The 19,397-nt window shown below is 48.8% G+C and overlaps 1 protein-coding gene and 1 long non-coding RNA gene across 7 annotated transcripts in view; one reads left to right on the top strand and one right to left on the bottom strand.

Annotated features, from left to right (window-relative positions):
- The window catches only part of NEURL1B (neuralized E3 ubiquitin protein ligase 1B), a 39,603-nt gene that overhangs the window by 15,127 nt on the left and 5,079 nt on the right, over nucleotides 1-19,397 (top strand). The window contains exons 2-4 of the mRNA XM_072824137.1: nucleotides 4,009-4,554; nucleotides 16,231-16,950; nucleotides 19,045-19,170. Coding sequence (XP_072680238.1) covers nucleotides 4,009-4,554; nucleotides 16,231-16,950; nucleotides 19,045-19,170 — 1,392 coding nt within the window. The remainder of the gene's footprint in view (nucleotides 1-4,008; nucleotides 4,555-16,230; nucleotides 16,951-19,044; nucleotides 19,171-19,397) is intronic.
- The window catches only part of LOC140632273 (uncharacterized), a 47,613-nt gene continuing 29,985 nt past the window's right edge, over nucleotides 1,770-19,397 (bottom strand). Inside the window, exons 5-8 of one of the 6 annotated variants that reach the window (XR_012029782.1) lie at nucleotides 18,730-18,830; nucleotides 15,824-16,110; nucleotides 13,810-13,954; nucleotides 1,770-12,413 (exon numbers count right to left, since the gene is read on the bottom strand). This is a non-coding gene — a long non-coding RNA (uncharacterized lncRNA). The remainder of the gene's footprint in view (nucleotides 12,414-13,809; nucleotides 13,955-15,823; nucleotides 16,111-18,729; nucleotides 18,831-19,397) is intronic. The other 5 variants (XR_012029787.1, XR_012029784.1, XR_012029783.1 and 2 more) reach the window with 5 other exon arrangements.

Genomic DNA, 19,397 nt, shown 5'->3' with positions numbered 1-19,397 from the left:
CTTCTGAAATCGCTCTCTCTGGTGAGCCTTGACTCTTATCCTTGTGGTTCTGGATGTGGCCTGCAGTCTGGCTCTGGGTCCACCCTCCTCACCGCCTTGGGGTCCCCCTCCCTAGCAGGTGCTGCTGGCCTGCTCTGCTGAAAGCCCTTTGGGGCCCCCGTCTCCCTCGTGTCCTGTGCAGGGTTACTGAGTGACTCCTATCAATCAAGGAAGTTTGGGTTGCAAATATCAGAAACCTAGCTCAACCGGCTTGGAAGCAGAAGAGTGTACTTATCCTCCTTGGGTGGAAATAACCTCTGCCATCCTGCCTCCTGCCTTAGGGTGGCCTGCCCAGACCCCTACAGACCTTGAGCTTGGCAGGCCCCCCTCCCTCTTTGGGCCCATTTACCCACCTATAAAATGGGCTCATCAGGGGAAAGGATTTCTGAGGTCTGCTCTAGCTCTAACATAATAGAGGCGGCAGCAGCTGGCGTTTATCAAGTACCCAGTGTGTGCCTGGGCTTTGCTCAGCATGTGGGAATCAAAGATGAAATGGAGGGATGCCTGAGTGGCTCAGCGGCTTACCGGTTGAGAACCTGCCTTTGGCTCAGGGTGTGGTCCCAGGTCTGGGGATCAAGTCCCACATCAGGCTTCCTGCATGGAGCCTGCTTCTTCTCCTCTGCCTGTGTCTCTGCCTCTCTCTCTCTCTCTCTCTCAGGAATAAACAAAGATGAAATGGAAAAGCCCCTGCCTTCCAGGATCGGACCCTCATACCTCTCTACCCCTCCTTACCACCTCTCTGCTTCCCCATCATTATTTTGTCATATTTAGTGACTATATTTTAAACATCCAAAACAAGTATACTGAATGTTTCTTATTAAAATCTCAAAGCCCTAGGGCAGCTGGGTGGCTTAGTGGTTGAGCGTCTGCCCTTCTCAGGTCACGATCCCAGGATCCCTCTGCCTATGTCTCTGCCTCTCTCTGTGTGTCTCTCATGAATAAGTAAATAAAATCTGTGGGGGGAAAAAAACCTCAAAACCCCAAATCTCTACTACCTTCAAAACACACCCAGCATTTGACCCCTTCTCACCACCTTTACAGGTAGCTCCCCAGCTCCCAATCTCAGCCATCACCATCTCTGACTGGAATAATCCAGTAGCCTTGTCCTAGCTCTCAGCTTCCTTGCCCCCCCACCCCCTGGCCCCAGCCAGCAGTACCCCCACCTTCACACAAAAGCCTGAGCAGTCCTGCCACGTCTCTGCTCTAAACCTCCAATAATGTCCCTCCAGCTCAGGGTAAATTGGTTCAAGAAAAAACAAGCAGCAACCATGCCATCTCCTCCCCACCCACCGCCCCTCACTGCTCCAGCTCTGCTCTCATTCGCTTCCACCTCCCCCACTCGCTCACACCATCCCAGCTGGCTTCCTTGCTGTTTCTCAGCCACACTGGCTTATTCCCACCTCAGGGTCTTTGCGCTTGTTACCCCTGCTGGGAACGTTCCTCCCCCAGATACCCTCGTGGGTCACTCCCTTCACCTCTGCTCAGAAGGCACTGCTTAAAGAGGCTGCCTTGAGAATCCTAACACTTCTCTTCCCTACTTCCTGACTGCGGTTTTTTTTCTTTGGATTGCATCCCACCAGGTAGAGTACGTTTTACTTATTGTCTGACTTTGCCCCTCCCCCACAAATGTCCGTCCACTCCATCAGAGTGGGAACCTTATCCTTCTTGGTGATTACTGGATTTCTGGTGCCTAGCGTGGTGCCTGGCACATACTAGGTGTTTACTAAACATTTGTTGAATAGATGAATGATTCAAGTCCCTCAAGTTTTGTTTTTTTGTTTTTTGTTTTTTTTTCTTATACAGGACTTTGGCTTAAGTCCTTGTATTTCCTTGGACTTCAGTCCTTGTATTCAGTCTTCTGTGGATCAGTGGCTTCTGCTTGGAGAGGGGCCTCCAGGTTCCCAGCATGGCTTTCTGCCTTCTCACTGGGGCATCCTTCCCCACAGGCTGGGGAGGGGAGCCATGGCTTGCCTGCCTCATCATCACACTTCTCTCTTCCTTTTTCTTTTTTTTTTTAATTTATTTTTTATTGGTGTTCAATTTACTAACATACAGAATAACCCCCAGTGCCCGTCACCCATTCACTCCCACCCCCCGCCCTCCTCCCCTTCTACCACCCCTAGTTCGTTTCCCAGAGTTAGCAGTCTTTACGTTCTGTCTCCCTTTCTGATATTTCCCACACATTTCTTCTCCCTTCCCTTATATTCCCTTTCACTAGTATTTATATTCCCCAAATGAATGAGAACATATAATGTTTGTCCTTCTCCGACTGACTTACTTCACTCAGCATAATACCCTCCAGTTCCATCCACGTTGAAGCAAATGGTGGGTATTTGTCATTTCTAATGGCTGAGGAATATTCCATTGTATACATAAACCACATCTTCTTTATCCATTCATCTTTCGTTGGACACCGAGGCTCCTTCCACAGTTTGGCTATCGTGGCCATTGCTGCTAGAAACATCGGGGTGCAGGTGTCCCGGCGTTTCATTGCATTTGTATCTTTGGGGTAAATCCCCAACAGTGCAATTGCTGGGTCGTAGGGCAGGTATATTTTTAACTGTTTGAGGAACCTCCACAGTTTTCCAGAGTGGCTGCACCAGTTCACATTCCCACCAACAGTGTATGAGGGTTCCCTTTTCTCCGCATCCTCTCCAACATTTGTTGTTTCCTGCCTTGTTAATTTTCCCCATTCTCACTGGTGTGAGGTGGTATCTCATTGTGGTTTTGATTTGTATTTCCCTGATGGCAAGTGATGCAGAGCATTTTCTCATATGCATGTTGGCCATGTCTATGTCTTCCTCTGTGAGATTTCTGTTCATGTCTTTTGCCCATTTCATGATTGGATTGTTTGTTTCTTTGGTGTTGAGTTTAATAAGTTCTTTATAGATCTTGGAAACTAGCCCTTTATCTGATACGTCATTTGCAAATATCTTCTCCCATTCTGTAGCTTGTCTTTTAGTTTTGTTGACTGTATCCTTTGCTGTGCAAAAGCTTCTTATCTTGATGAAGTCCCAATAGTTCATTTTTGCTTTTGTTTCTTTTGCCTTCGTGGATGTATCTTGCAAGAAGTTACTGTGGCCGAGTTCAAAAAGGGTGTTGCCTGTGTTCTCCTCTAGGATTTTGATGGAATCTTGTCTCACATTTAGATCTTTCATCCATTTTGAGTTTATCTTTGTGTATGGTGAAAGAGAGTGGTCTAGTTTCATTCTTCTGCATGTGGATGTCCAATTTTCCCAGCACCATTTATTGAAGATCTCTTCCTTTTTCTGTCCTCACTCCCATTAGTCTCAGTATTCATGGAAGCCCAGCAATGTGTGCCCATGGCACAATGAACCCCACGGCTAGTGTGGGAGGAGTGGTCCCTGCAGCGGCCTCTCCTTCCCTGGGTGGCTATTCTCCTGCCACGACCACAGACCATTGTGTGCCAGAGGTTGCCTGCGATTTATAAGCACTTGCCATGAAAATTGTACTCAGCTGCTGTTGTGAATGAGCGGCAGAGACTCGTACAGTAATTATCCACCCTGCCATCTCCCAGGCTGCCAGAGCCTCCCAGGAACTGCCCTTGGAATGGAGGAGGACAAGTGGGAATGATGAAGCCCCCACCTCAATACTAAGCCCCCTGGGTTTGAGGCCAGCAGCCAGCAACTTTGAGACCATCCCAAGATTCTCCAGGTCCTTTGGGACAAAATTCCCTTAGAAGTGAATCCTGAAAGGTGCATGTTCTAGAAAAGCCAACCTTGCTTATAAAAAATGCCTTCATTTTCTATGGGTAAATGGGAGGGAAAATCACAATATGGTGACTGTGTTGTGATAGTCTTGGGCACTGGCGGTAGCTGGAACCTTCTCAAAGTTTATCAATGACGGGTCTAATTAAGATGGAATCTGAAATAGAAATGACTATTAAAAAACGAATCTGTTCGTGTTGTTCTGAGAGGCCCTAACCTTCCTGCCTGTGTCTTCCTGCAGACCCGAGCCCACCAGCTCGCCTCCTGGCCACCCGGCCGTGCTGCGGCCCCGGCCCCGAGCGGCGCCCAGTCCTGGGCGAAGCACCGCGCTTCCACGCACAGGCCAAAGGCAAGAACGTGCGGCTGGATGGCCACTCGCGCCGGGCCACTCGACGCAACAGCTTCTGCAATGGCGTCACCTTCACGCAGCGGCCCATCCGGCTGTACGAGCAGGTGCGGCTGCGGCTGGTGGCGGTGCGCCCGGGCTGGAGCGGCGCACTGCGCTTCGGCTTCACGGCACACGACCCGTCCCTCATGAGCGCCCAGGACATCCCCAAGTACGCCTGCCCCGACCTGGTCACGCGGCCTGGCTACTGGGCCAAGGCGCTGCCCGAGAACCTGGCGCTGCGCGACACTGTGCTGGCCTACTGGGCGGACCGCCACGGCCGCGTGTTCTACAGCGTCAACGACGGCGAGCCCGTGCTCTTCCACTGCGGCGTGGCCGTGGGCGGCCCGCTGTGGGCGCTCATCGACGTCTACGGCATCACGGATGAAGTGCAGCTCCTCGGTAGGTCGCGGTCCGGGCCAGGCCGTGGTTCTCTGTGCGCATGGATGTGTTATTTCTTTGAATGTCGCCAGCACGAAGGGCTTACTTTGCCAAGCCTTGCTCTAAGCAGTTTACACATTTTAACGCATTTTTATTTTTTTTTTACCACAATCCACCATCCTCGTTTTACAAATGGGAAAACTGAGGCACGGAGAGGTTAAATAACATGGTGTTGCAAAGCCTGGACTGGAACCCACAAGGGGTGGGTTCAGAGTCCATGCCCTGGCCCAGGTTCATTCATACAGCACGTACTTGCTCATGCAACTCACTCATTCTCCTGTCCATGCCTTTGCTAAGTCCTTCACTCTCTTGTTCATTTGCTCACACATGCACTCATTTATGCATGTTTTTGCTCACACAGTCGTGTATTCAGTCATTCACACACGTGCTTATTCATCAGCTCATTCATTCAATCACACATCCACTTACTCAAGATGAAATTTATGCCCCAGTGGCCACCCGTTAAGGGTCTCAAGGTCCATTGCCCAGGCAGGCAACAAGCCTGGCTAGCTCTGGTTCTAACGGAGGAGGCAGCCACTAATGCTGAAATCCTGGTAGTGAGAATCCACAGGGGCAGAAGCCCTTATCTTGAGACCCTTTTTATTACTTTTTAAAATGATTTAAAATTCACATAACATCATCACCATTTTAAAGTGTACAATTCAGTGGCATTCAGTTGGCAACAATTACCTCTAGTTCCAAAATATTTTCATCACTCCCAAGGGAAACCCATACCCATTAAGCTGTCAGTCCTCATTCTCCCCTACCACCAGCCCCTGGCAACCACTGACCTGCTTTGTATTTGTGACCTTAGCTCTTGAACTCACAGGTTACATGTGAGCCAGCCCAGCCTCGATTTCTGGGGCAGGGGGAAGTAAAGGTAGATAAGGTTTCTCAGAGGATCTGAACCCAGCCCTACGTGTCATTTACCTGCAGTAAATACACAGATCTGAAGTTTGGGTTGTTTTTTGTTTTGACTGATTTCTATACCTGCCATACATAACCCAAGAGAGTTTCCCCCCCTTCTTGGAGGCAGCCTGTGTTCTGATTTTTTACCATCGATTAGTTGCACCTATTCTTGAACTTCATGTAAATGGAATCATACAGTATAAAGGCATTTCTGCCTGACTGCTTTATCCCAGCACGGTATTTTTGAGACTCATCCATGTTGCTGCCCTGTGAATCAGTAGTTGTTCCTTTGTAATCACCAAGTAGTACTCTGTGATATAGATGTACCATAGTTGGTGTATCTGAATGTCTGGGCTGTTCCTGGTTTTTCTGTCTTGCACCTTGAAGGGAAACTCTGGCCCCGGCTCCTTACCCACCACTACCATCCACACCACCATTGGGCAAGGAGGGAAAATGCATACATCCCAGCTGTGCCCTCCTTTCCCAGAAGGCAGGCAGAACTTCTGAGTGGTTAAGAGTAGAGGGTTGGGAGTCACACAGACCTCTGTTCTATACCTGACTCCCGACTTGCCAGCTATGTGGTGTTGGCCAGGTGACTAAAAGCTCTATGTGCTTCAGTTCCTTCAACTGTAAAATGGGTCCATGGTAGCACCCCGCCCCCCTACATGGCATTGTTTGCAGGGTGACTGAGGGGGTATATGAAAGGGACACAGCACAGTGCCTCACACATAAAAGGTACTCAAGAAGTAAAAGCTTAGAAGTCAGAAATCTCATGCATATTTGCATGTGGGGGAAGCACATGTCTGAATTCCAGGCTTAGGCAGACTAGACTGTGAATAGCTACCCACCTTGCATGGTGGGCCTTACTTGGCCATTTTAACCATGTTCCCCCACACTCTTTTCCATAGGTTTTGCATGCAGGTTTCCAAAGCCTCCTAGATCTCCTGTCACTCTTCTTTGGAGTTCTTTATTCCTACAGAGCAGGGAAACAATCACTACTCTTTCACCTGCTCCCTCATGTCCAAGAAATCATATCCATCCCATAATCTGCACAAGTGGGTTAGGGTTTTTTGAAAATACAAAGTGGAAGCAGCCTTTGATGACTTAATGAATCTGAATAAGCCTGTGAGGAGTCGTGGATTCTTCCCTCATTCATTTGTTCACTTAGCAAACTTTTACTGAGCCCCCCTGGAACACTGGTGTAATGTGGTAGATGTGATCCTCAGTTTCCTCATCTTTAGGTAGTGCCTGAGATGTGCTGGTTGACAGAAAGCACCTCTGCTACAGAACCAAGTTTATAAGTGAGATTCAAAGAATTCCATTTGAGTGATAGGATTCTAGGTGAATTTCATTTCATACCTCTAGGAGTTACTTTTAAGAAAATCTGTCTGAAGAGCTTATAGTGCTCTTATATTCAGAAAGGGCAATAAAGTTATTTTTCTTTCTGAAGGTTCTCGGAGATAATGGAGGAAGTTTCTGGCATGTGATCAAAGCATAATGTTTCCTTCCCAGGGGAAGAATAAATTGCCATTGGTGACATCTGGGTAAAGGGATTATGGGTAATTCCTACCACCACCACCACCACCAAAGTTGCCAACAACTCATGATCAGAAAAAAAAAAGTTATAATGAAAATAAGCTTCCATGATTTTTTATGGCTTGAGTTCAGGCAACAGGTACCCTAGTTGCTAGCATGAAGTGAGGCAACATGAGAACCACAGAAACCCCACCATAAATGGATCTCCCTCTTCCAATTCTTAGAATTGGGCTTTCCAATGGTGGTGTCTAAGGTGCCAAGTGGATAAATACAAGGCAACCAGTGTTTGTGTAATCCAGAGCCCTCTGATCTCCTTTTCCTCCAAGGAACAAGGAGGTGATGTAGTTCCTTTAGATTGTCAGCTGTGAAGCTCCAGAATAGAAAACTTCCTTCACCCCTCCCTCACCTCTCTCAGACCCTACTAAATAAAGACTGAAACCCAACAAGCTCAAGTGTCATCTAAGGTGGTCAAATTGAGCAAATAAAAATACAGGATACCTCATTACATGTGAATTTAAGAAAAATAACTTTTTAGTATAAGTATGTCCCGTGCAATATTTGGGACAGATGTATAAAAGCATTTGTTTTCCTGAAATTCGAATGTCATTGGGCATCCCAGATTTTATCTGGCACCCCTCATCTGGGAAGCATCCTTCCTGTCTTGTGGGACAGGGGGACCCTCTATTTGCCCTGGAACTTGAGCTAAATTTAAGTCTCAGAAATAAAAAGGTTCATACACTTCACCTATTTCTTTCACTTGATGGAATTATGTTCCTAGCCAAGCCTCCTCCTGCAAGGAGGTCAAGCTACAGATCTTGGTATCTGGTGTGCTTCTCTCGTGACCTTCTCATTTTCTCAAGATGGGGATTTAACCCCTTTTAGATAAAGAATTTTAAAACCACTATGCTTATGAGTGGCAGAGCCAGGATTTGAACCCAGGTACATCTGTCTATTGTTAGTTCAGTGGATCTCAGTTATGGCTGCACCCAGACCAATCCAATCAGAGCTTCAGGGAGTGGCCCCCAGGAATCTAGATCCCTTAAGGCTCCTTAGGTGATCCAGGGGTATAGCCAGGGTTGTGATCACAATAGTCCCCTTTGCACTGGTGCCTGACTCCTCCCTGTTGGTGCTGAGTTCTTCAGACATGTCAGTTCAAAGCATGGTGTCATCCCTAGACCATGAAAGCCCCTTCTCTTTTTTGACTTTTCTACTTCATCCCCAGCCCCTACTCTACCCAATCACACCTTCCCCTGCCCAGATAGGCACCACTCTGGTGTTGAAAAATATGTAGGTTTTACATGCATAGATAGATGGGTCTGTGCTAAGACTCACTGTTTTGGGGTTTTTTTTCACTTGCCCCACTTTTAGATTTTTCTGTGCTGTTGTGTATCTCTCTGGTTCCTTGTTCCCTAGCAGCTCCTGGATGGACAGACTAGGGCACCACCAGTTCCCCCCATCCTTCCCAAGCAAACTACACTGCACTGTACCTTCTCCCACAGGGCTTTACTGTGGCTGCTGAAGTTTACCATTGATTCTTTGGGGCAAAGACCAGGATGGGCTTGCTGAATCCTGGAGAGGTCCATTTTGAGAACCTATAATTTTTCTCTAGATGCTCCTCTTGGCCAAAGAGAAGGGGCTAAACCCAGGCAAATGACTTTCTGTTCAATTTAGTAGTTCCTAGACCCAGGAAAGGAAGGTTTGGCCAGATTTCCCCCTCCTCTCCCTGGCTCCTCTAAGCTCTTTGCTAGAGCTCTGGAGTTCAGGCCCCATGTCCTCAGGCAGTTCTGTCCCTCTTATAGAGAACTCCGTAGTGGTCACTGTCATAGCCCCTTGGTCCTTCATCTGCCCAGTGGTGGAAGGCTGGTCAGACCAAATAAGCAACACCCAGTCCAAGGCCATGGCGTTACAGGCTATGTTGTCAGAAATCTTTGGTTTAAGTGGCAAAAACCGGTTCAATCGTAAGCAAGGAAAAAAAAATCAATGTCTCATGTGACTGAAAATTCAGGGGAACACTTGCCTGTAAGCCTGGCTTGATGCAGGGGCTCATTGAACAGCACCTAAAATATTAGCCTGCCTTTATTTCTTGCCCTGACATCTTTATTAGCACCATCCTCAGCTGTACTCCCTTCTGGGGGCAGGGGGAGGCCACCAGCAGCTCCATTTCCAAGTCCCACATCCCACCAGATTAACAAATCCAGCAGGCCAGTTGCTTTCCTACAAGGTCTAGCTAAAGTTCAAGGTTTAACCTCATTGCTCTCTGTAGCCAGGAGGATGGGACAGAGTGGCCAAGTTAAGGCCTCCTCCTCAAGTAATCAGTGGAATTGGGAGGTGGGAGTGGAGCAGTTCTCTCAGAAGAAAAGCTGGGTGCTGGGACAAGAAGAGGGGTGGGATGCCATGCAACAAAACAGCAGCTCTGTATAGGCCTTGTAGGGGAGTCATTTACCCTTCTTGAAAGCCTTGAGCCTCTTGATTAATTTAGTTACCTACTGTGTGCCAGGCACTAAATGCCAGGAGCTTTACCTGGGTGATGTTTCCCAGTCCTCACCAGAATACTATGAGGCAGGAAATAGCACCATCCCCACTTGCATACTGGGCATGGATGAATGATTTGGCCAAGGTTACCTAGCAGTTGGTGGTGCTAGAGTTGGTGTTTGTTATTTATTAGCATTATGAATAGCGTCTTGACAAAGACGTGAACTTATGGGTCCAAATGCAGGGCTCGGAGGTCAACTGCACCACTCCACGCTTCAAGTGAGGAAATTGAGGCCTAAAGAGACAGGGACTTGCCCAAGATCACTGAGCTGATAAGTGGTCATGATAGGGGAGGTTGGGCCCAGGACCCTGAGGGGTGCCTCAGCATGGGATCTGTGCGCACCCCACATCACACAGGGAGGAATGGCTGCAGGTGGCTTTATCTAGAATCTCAGTGGGAAGCAGCACAAGGCAATTGGCTTTTGCAGTTAATGTACTCTTTCCAAACAATACAGGCCAGCACCCAACTCCCTGTCCTAGTAGTAAGACATGTGCCTAGCAGGGTGGCCCAAAGGATTGTCCTTTTCCAGGCTCCTGAAAGTCTACTCTGTGTCAAACACAGTGCCAAGTACATTGTTAGTCCACAGATCTGCCATAACCTTCCCCCTGGCCTATGAGATAGGGCTGAGGAGCACCTCACATTGCAGAAGGAAACTGAGGTCACATCTGGGACCAGCCAGAGTCCAATGGAGGCCTGTCTCTCAGGGTCCAGGCTTCTTTAGTTGGAAAAGCATGGGCTCAGTGGTCCACAGACCTGGCATCCACACCTTTCCTTCTTAAACTCCAACACCCCTACCTTGCTGCTTGCCTTCCTGTGGCCAGGGCTGAAGGAGCTCTCTCCTGTACCTTCCTGCCTGTTTGGGGACATTGCTCCAATCATTTGTTCCTTTCCCCAGCTTCACTTTCTCCTTCACAGAATCATTCCCATGAGCACACAAAAGAGGTCTGGTAGTTTCCATTAAAGAAAAAAATTGCCCTTCAGGCACCTGAGCCCTTGGCTCAGTTGGTTAAGCTTCCAACCCTTGATTTCAGCTCATGTCAGGATCTCAGGGTCATGCAATTGAGCCCCATGCCGGGCTCTGCATTCAGTGTAGTCTGCTTAAGATTCTCTTTCCCTCTATCCCTCTGCCTTTTACTCTTTCTCAAATAAATCTTTTAAACATGCCCTTGACAATCTTCTCCACCAGCTACTCTCTCATTTCTCTGCTCTTCTTCAGAGCAAAATTTTCTCAAAAATCTCTTTCCCACCCTCTCAACCTCCCTCTTCAGCTCATCCCAATCCTCTTTAGCTCATCCCAGTAATATATATACTTTTAAAAGTTTAACGTGAAATTTAAAATACAAATAGAAGTCCACTTTCTTTAATGTACAAAAATGAGTAGGAACAGTAGTAAACTATGTATTATGTATTTATGCCATATACTTATATATGACCATATATAATATGGTTCTCCAGGTTAACTCTACTATTCTTCAAGCAGAAAGTGGGTAGCACTTTAGGGAGTGGGAAAGAGATAAATCCCAGAAAGACTTTTCTACCATGTTTATTCTACACTGTGTATGGCTGTGTGCTCACTTCTCCATTGCACAGAATTCAGTTGTATATAAAATTGAACCTGAAGTTGGAGACAAGAAATGAAACAATGGTGTAACTAACTACCAGCTTGTTAATTTTTAGGGACTATAAACAAGGCTTTCTCTTGAAGTTGAACCAAAAACAACTCATGTTCCTTAGACTTTGTAATATGTACAGGAAAAAAATGGATACTGAGGTTCAGAATTTGGCCTCTCCCAGTTACCAATGCAATCAGCAATGACCCAGTCTGGCGGGACTTGATCTTGATGACGAGCATCTCGGTCAACATTTTATTCCTACAATTTCATCTTCTCCTGGGTTAAGTTCACCACCAGTTACTTTGAAGAAAGCTGTTCTCAGCTACAGCAGAGTGACATGTGGGGTACAGTGCTTATGTACCTCCTCACAATGATTTTTTCCTGCCTTATGCACTGAAACCCGGCTGCTACCAAGCTGTCCTGTTTCACCAGACTTCAGCCTGCAAGCTCTCCCTTCAGCCCCATGCTGCCAGATCAAGCTCAGCCTCGTGCAGATCAAGCTCAGCCTTGTCCTCTTACCTGGTCTCTCACTTTTGACACAGGTGACCTCTCCCTGCCTCTTTGCCCTGCTCATGCCTCCTGGCTTCACAAGGTTCTGGTTTTCCTCCTGCCTCCCTGCCTGCTCCTCCTTGGCTTCTTTTCTGGCTCGTTCCCTGCCTGTCTCCATACGCTGAGAGCCCCAGGGTTCTATTGTCAGCTTTCTCCTCTATCATGTAATACAACAGGCATGTAGAAAAGTATACAAAACATCTGTGGAGCTTAACAAACCATCATAAAGCAAGACCATTTCCCCATCCACTCTCTCCCCAGATGACTATCTGAGCCCGTCACTGGGCTTTGAATCCCATCTTTAGGTTGTTGGCTCCCAAGTCCATACTCCTAGCCCTGATGCCTCCCCTGAAGTCCAGACTTCCCTCTGGCATTCCACACTGAACACATGTAGGCAGCCATCCCCACTGTCAGTGAAAGGCACCAGCCACTTGATTGGCCTAAAACCTCAGGAGTCATGCCCAATTCCTCTTGTCCTCACTCTACATCCATTCTGTCAGCATGCCCTGCCCCTTCTGCCACTAGTACATGCCTGAATCACCTTTGGAGACAATGAAGTGATAGATGGCCCTTTCTGTCTCTAATTCTTCTAAGCTTCCTGCATCTTCACACAAAGATGGTTTCTATTGAGACACAAATTCTGCTCTACTTCCAGCCCAGACATATTTGACCTGAGAGACCTAGGGAAAGGAAAGAAAGGAACGAATGCAGCTTTCTCCCAGTTCCAGAGCCAGGTCCTGGACATGGCCAAGGGAGAGTGGGAGGCTGTGGAGCCAATCCTAGCCATCCCAGTCTCCCTGTGCCTGGCCTGGGACTGCCATTCAGAAGATGCTTAGGGAGGGGACAGAACTGTTGGACTCTTCCTCTTGGGAGTCATATCAGACCTCTGGGGACTGCACCTCCAAGAGCCGCTTAGCTTGAGGCTGAGTCCACATCGCTGGCAGCTCTAAGGGTGGAACAAGGACAGCTGAACTCTTGCAGGCAATACTGCTAGTAGGGGTCTGGTTTTAGAGTCACAGCCTGAGATGGAATCCCATTTCTGTCATCCCTGGCTGTGCGACCTTAAATAACTCACTCTACCTCTCGGGGTCTGGATGTTCTCCCACTGTGAAAAGTGCCCACTTTACAGAGCTACATGAGATAGTGGTGCGGACTAATGGGGATAATGCATGAAGTTGCATCTGGGAGGTAGGGACTCAAAAAAATGGCTGTATATACTTTCCTTGGGTCTAGAGAGTCTGAAGGCAAATCACCGGTTAGAAGTTAGGAAGTCTTGGGGCAGCCTGGGTGGCTCAGCGGTTTAGTGGCTCCTTCAGCCTGGGGCCTGATCCTGGAAACCTGGGATCAAGTCCCAGGTCAGGCTCCCTGCATGGAGCCTGCTTCTCCCTCTGCTTCTCCCTCTGCCTATGTCTCTGCCTCTCTCTCTCTCTCTCTCTGTGTCTCTCATGAATAAATAAATCTTTAAAAAGTTAGGAAGTCTTGATAAGCTCTCTGGGTGGCCTCTTGGTATTGTGGGATTTCTGTTCACAGAGAATCTTTTGAGGGGTGAATTCTGAAGTGTCAGGCCTAGGCCAGAACTCTGCTATCTTGGGCCTGTCTGTCTCATTCAGGACAATGCCTGATGTGGACAAAGCTCCTTGCATAGAGATAAGTGAGGAGACCCAACCTTTTCTGAGTGGCTGCTATGTGCCAGGTACCAGGCTAAATGCTGTCACATAGGTTGTTACACCAGCCTCACAGGATAAGTCTCACTTCAGAAACACTGTTCTTTCACATAATCTATTCCTTCTGCTTGGAATGGTTACACCCCACTTCCCAGGCACACTCTATAGTCCCCTGGCCTTCAGTTCTTCACTCCATCTTCACTGACACAGAGGTCTGTTCTGGCCTCACTTCTGGCCAAGTCCCCCTTTCACATACTCTCAGAGAATTCCAGTTCTGTCACTCCTTGGTTGCCTGACATGGAGTAACTCACCCTGCCTTTCACAGCCTAAGTTCCTCCACTGAAACATGCTCATTTTACAGAACCACGCAGGACAGTGGCTCTTAGTAGCACTCATCACAGTTCGTACTTACATGGTTTTATGTCAGATGCTTCATTAAAGTCTGTCTCTCCCACTGGAATGGGAGCTCCATGGACACAGGAGCTGTGCCTGCTTGTTTACCTCTCTTCACTCAGTTCCAGCACAGCATTCGGCACATGGCAAGTGCTCTATACATTCTGTTCAGAAAATGTTGAAGGAATAATGATAATTAACATGTTTTGAGCACTTACTTTGTCCCATGTTCTGTGCTATTCATAAAAATACCTAATTTAATCTCTGTAATAACATGAGGAAGGGGGACCAGGGTTATTCCATTTTAAACTGAGGCAGCTGAGGCTCTGAGAGATTAAGTGATTTATCTAAAGCCACATGGCCAGGAAGGGCTGGAGCCAGGACCTGAACCATCTCCACAGGCCATGCTCTTAATTAGAATGCTGCGCTGAAGGATGGGCTCTTTTGTAGATCTGTTAGGGGCAAGAAGGAGGAGTGCTGGGGTGCAGGACAGAAGCAGACGCTGGCAAGGGCAGAGGCCCAGGGTGAGCCATGGCCAATGCCTTTAGGCTTGGCCTAGCAGGATGGGTGGGACAGAGAGCCATGGGAAAGTGCATCACACCAGGAGGCTCCACCAAAAACATCCACTTATCTAAAATGCCTTTTCAAAAAAAACCCCACTTGTTTTATCTTTCATGTGTGCCTTTTTTTTTTTCTGATTATAAAACCAATACATGTTCATTAGAGCAAAGTGAGAAAATCTAAAAACTGTAATGAAGCAAATTTCCAGCTGGTGATAACCACCCTCAGATTGTTATGTATATCCTTCCTGTATTTTTCCTATGCATTCTATACATACATTTCCCACACAGTTGGAATCAAATAATATATTTGGTTTTGCATCTTCTTTTGTCCACTTAATGTTATATCATCAGTGTTTTCCCACATTAACTAGTAATTGAAAAAGACATTTTAAAATATTGAGGTTTCTGATAAGACTTGTAATATAATCATTGTAGAAATGGATAATAGACCAGTAGGCCAAACAGGTCTGTGAGCCAGGGTCAAAACTTGGATGGCCAGTTTACAAAATCTGCCCTGTAGACCGCTACTGGTGGGGTAGGGAATACCATACCAGACTCTCACTAGGAGCTAGGGCATGCTTTTGGAAAAAGCATGTTCATTATTAGGACTTAGTTTTATATCTGGAAAACTAAAAAAGGAGAAATACTTTTTTCCATGATATAAATTATAGGATGACAAATCTTAGCCAGAAGTGTCCAGTTAGAGAAGTTTGAAAAACACTTTTTCTTGCTTTATTTATTATGGTTAATGAGAATCTTTTTATCAATAAAAGAAACTCCACTCCTTTCCCTGACTTGTTACCCAGAGTGGCAGTCAGTGTTTTAGAAACCTCATTCATTCATTTATTCATCCGGTAAAGAATGAAGGTTCTCTATTGGTGTCTTTTAGAAGCCTCATTCATCCATTTATTCATCCAATAAAGAATGAAGGTTCTTTGCCCAGCACTCTGCTGAGCCGGGAGAAGGTGGTGGTGAACAGACAAGCAAGGACTCACATTCTAGTTGGGGAGACAATTGGCAAGTAATCTACCAAAGTATGAAGATCTGTATTACCTAAATGAAATGGGTTTTTTTGAAAATTTAACTATAATATGTAGTATCAAGAACGTTTTTCCAAACCACTAAAAATTATCCAAAAATATTTTCATGATGGTGTCTTAAAACTCTTAGTTTTCTGTCTTATAAAATGAGGCCACCTCTTACAGAAAGCTAACCTATCCAATGTTTGGGCTCTGTGCTGCCTTCTTTCAGAGTCAGCGTGTGTGGAAGAGCCTGGGTTCTTCTCATGGCTTTGCCCGTTTCTGTGTGACCTTGGTCGCATTCCTTAACTCCTCTGTGCCTCACGCCTCCCTTCTTTGCTAAATGGCTGGCAATAACAGCACACACCTGAGTGAGAACTCGTCACACTTGAAGAGACCTTAAAATAATACCTGTCACATAAGGCCACAAATAAAGAGCAAAAGGACTCACTTCTTGGAGCTTATCCTCTAGTTGGGGAGGCCAACAATAAAGGGTCTTCAAATGTTCCATAGCATGAAAACCTCTGGAGTGAGGGAAGGACGGAAGAAGGAAGGAGAACCAAAAAAAAAAAAAAAAAAGAGGGACGAAGGGAGGGGGAAAAAAGGAAGGAGGAAGGGATGAAGGGGGTGGGGGTGGGGGTGAGAAACAGCCTTATCTGCCCATCCCAAAGAGGGGTCGCCAGGACTGTGCTTCCTGATTCGGTGCACCGGTGGTTCTGGAGGCGGTACACACCCCAACTAGAAAGAGAAGCGAGGGGCTGTGCGTGGGGGCTGTGCGTGGGGGCGCCGAGGCCTGCGGGTGCCCGGGCTCCCCGCCCGCGGCCCGCCCCTCACCACCACCCTTCTGCCCCCGTCCAGAGAGCGCGTTCGCCGACACGCTGACACCCGCGCGCCTCAGCCAGGCCCGCTTCAGCGCCTGCCTGCCGCCCAGCAGCCACGACGCCGCCAACTTCGACAACAACGAGCTGGAGAACAACCAGGTGGTGGCCAAGCTGGGCCACCTGGCGCTGGGCCGCGCCCCGGGCCCGCCGCCCGCCGACGCCTCGGCCGCCGCCATCCCGTGCGGGCCCCGCGAGCGCCCGCGGCCCGCGTCGTCGCCGGCGCTGCTCGAGGCGGACCTGCGCTTCCACGCGACGCGCGGACCCGACGTGAGCCTGTCCGCCGACCGCAAGGTGGCCTGCGCGCCGCGGCCCGACGGCGGCCGCACGCTCGTCTTCTCCGAGCGCCCGCTGCGCCCCGGCGAGAGTCTCTTCGTGGAGGTGGGCCGCCCGGGGCTGGCGGCGCCCGGCGCGCTGGCCTTCGGCATCACGTCGTGCGACCCCGGCGGGCTCCGGCCGGCCGAGCTCCCCGCCGACCCCGACGCCCTGCTCGACCGCAAGGAGTACTGGGTGGTGGCGCGCGCCGGGCCCGTGCCGAGCGGCGGAGACGCGCTCAGCTTCACGCTGCGGCCCGGCGGCGACGTGCTCCTGGGCGTCAACGGGCGCCCGCGCGGCCGCCTGCTGTGCGTCGACACCACGCAGGCGCTCTGGGCCTTCTTCGCCGTGCGCGGCGGCGCGGCGGGCCAGCTGCGCCTCCTGGGTGAGTTCCCGGCCGCGCGCGCGTGCGCGTGCGCGTGCGCGGCCGCCCGGGGGCGCGGGGCGCGGGGGCGCGGGGGCGCGGGGGCGCGGGGTGCGGCTGGGTAGGGCCTGCCCGCGCCTGCCAGGCTGGAGGGGTTTGAGCACCCACCCGCCTGCCGCCGCCCAGAGTCTCTGATTCAGTAGGGGCGGCCCCGAAGTGCGGCTCTAACAAGTGTCCCAGGGAATGTCCGTTTTGCTGTTCCCAAGTCCACACTTGGCCCGCACCGACCTAAGTTCCCCCTGTTTCTGTTGTTATGATTTATTATATCCCTATTAATTTTTAAATACGTGATGAATCTTAAGTGTAGGAGAAAAAGTAAATACAACTACACTTAAAAGAGGACACGAGAATAACAATGTCCACAGAAAATGGAACGGAGGCCTGAACCATCTTATTTGGACATGATTTTGCCTTCTTTCGTGCCACCAATAGACACGGAGCACCCGCCAGCTGTGGGCCAGGCCCTGGGCTCCAGGATGGGGCACAGCAGAGGACAGGACACAGGCCATGCACAGGAGGAGCTCATAGACACGCCTGAATGGAGAGCTGCGCCCTGTGATGTGTGCCACTGCAGAGAGGCTTCTCTCCCACTTGGTAGAATGGGGGTGGTGGTCAGGGAAGGTTCTCAGCACAGCCCCATTTTCATGATTCAAGAAGTAAGCCCCAATGGTAACAGAAACAATGACCGTTTCATGTTATATCATTCAATTTTATACTCCGGATGCCTCTATGAAACCAATATCATTATCCCATTGACAGATACGAAAATTGAAGCACAGAGAGATTAACTGCCTATCCCAGTCACCTAACTGGTCAGCCATGAAGATGCTGGGGGGATCACAGACCCTCTCTGAGCTCAGATTCCTTCTGTGTAGGGAGGGAGTAACTACCTGTATCCTGGCATTGTCAGGAGGATGAAATGACCAGGTGCATATAATGCTTTCAGCAGGCGCCTGCCACACACAACAAAGCAAGTTTAAATAGTAGTAACAGCAGTGACTGCTGTTTTCAGGCAGAGGAAGAACAAGGGAGTGGTGGTCATTGTTGGTTGGTTGTTTTTTTTTTTTAAAGGATGACCAGACATAATCATCATTTACCCTGAGATGAGTTGCCTAAGTTCCCACTGGGGCTTTGACAAGAACTAAGCCTAGAATCAGTCTTCCTTACCCTCCTCCTTCCTGCCCCCCTCCTTGGCACCTCCAGAGGGACCAGGATGAGTCCTTGAGTGGTCAGGAAAAGAAGGTAGAATGGAGGTGATTATTTTTGGAGACCAGTAGCTTGCCCTCTTGATTTCTACTTGACAGCAACCCCAGCACTGCATTATCTGTCCAACCTCCTCAAATAGAGTGAGGGAAGGAATGTCTCTCTCACCTAAGAAATAACCCATTATTATCTATACCAGCAGTGAACACAAGAAGAAAACTCATTCGTATTGAATACTACTAGTCAGGAATCTTGTAGTTGCAAGTGATAAAACCCCACTCGAAGTTACCTAAACTAAAAGGGAAATGTATGGATACACATACCTCAAAAGTGTGAGAGTATATTGGATGGATCCAGGTTTTGAAAGCATGTCATCAGGATCCAATCCCAAAGCTCACTTTCCCCTATGTTGGCTTCACTCTCAGGCGGGCTCTACAGGGCCAGACTTAACCTCCCAGTGGATGGGCCCCTTCTTTCCCAACAGTTGTAGTGTTCTCATGAAGGCCTCTTTGACCTGCGTTGGGTTTGTAGCCTTACCTGAACCTTCATTGAGACCAAGGGGTGGAAGTTCTTGGCCTGGCCTGGATCATGTGAGTGACAGTGAAGTAAGTGCCCCAAAACAAGATCTTTTACTGTTTCTGAAAAAAAGACAAGAATGGCAGAGAATAGATATCTACCACATGTGTACGATTCCATCAGTCCTTAGCAGAAACCTAGGAGGTAACTCTTATCCCCCCCCGCCCCGTCCCGTTAGACAGATGGGAAAGCTAAGGTGCAAAAGTGTGAAGAGCCAGGGACTAGCAGAACAGGGCCCACTTCCCATCACCCCTGATGGAGTCTCTTTGGTCTCAGGCACCCTGCAGTCCAGCCCTGCAACCGCGTCCCCATCAGGGTCCCTCAGCGGCTCACAGGATGATAGCGATTCTGATATGGCCTTCAGTGTCAACCAGTCGTCCTCAGCATCTGAGTCATCCCTGGGTAAGGAGGTATAAACCCTTGAGGGGGTAGGAGCTGGTGGCTGGCCTGGCTCCTTCAGCTTTGCCAGAGCCTTCCTGAGGCTAAGCAAGGGTGGCCACCTTTCTCTGCTGCATCTTCTCCTTCCTCGGCTATACAATCATCTGGAGGTAGGAGAAGTCTACATATGGTATCCTCAAGGGTGGTAATGGTACTTGATGCTTGGGGGAAGCAGGGTAGGGCAGGGGGCA

Source organism: Canis lupus, chromosome 4, assembly GCF_048164855.1.
Source record: "Canis lupus baileyi chromosome 4, mCanLup2.hap1, whole genome shotgun sequence".
Lineage (NCBI taxonomy): Eukaryota > Metazoa > Chordata > Mammalia > Carnivora > Canidae > Canis > Canis lupus.
Note: the sequence above shows the minus strand (reverse complement) of the source record. Positions and strands in the feature narration are given on the sequence as shown.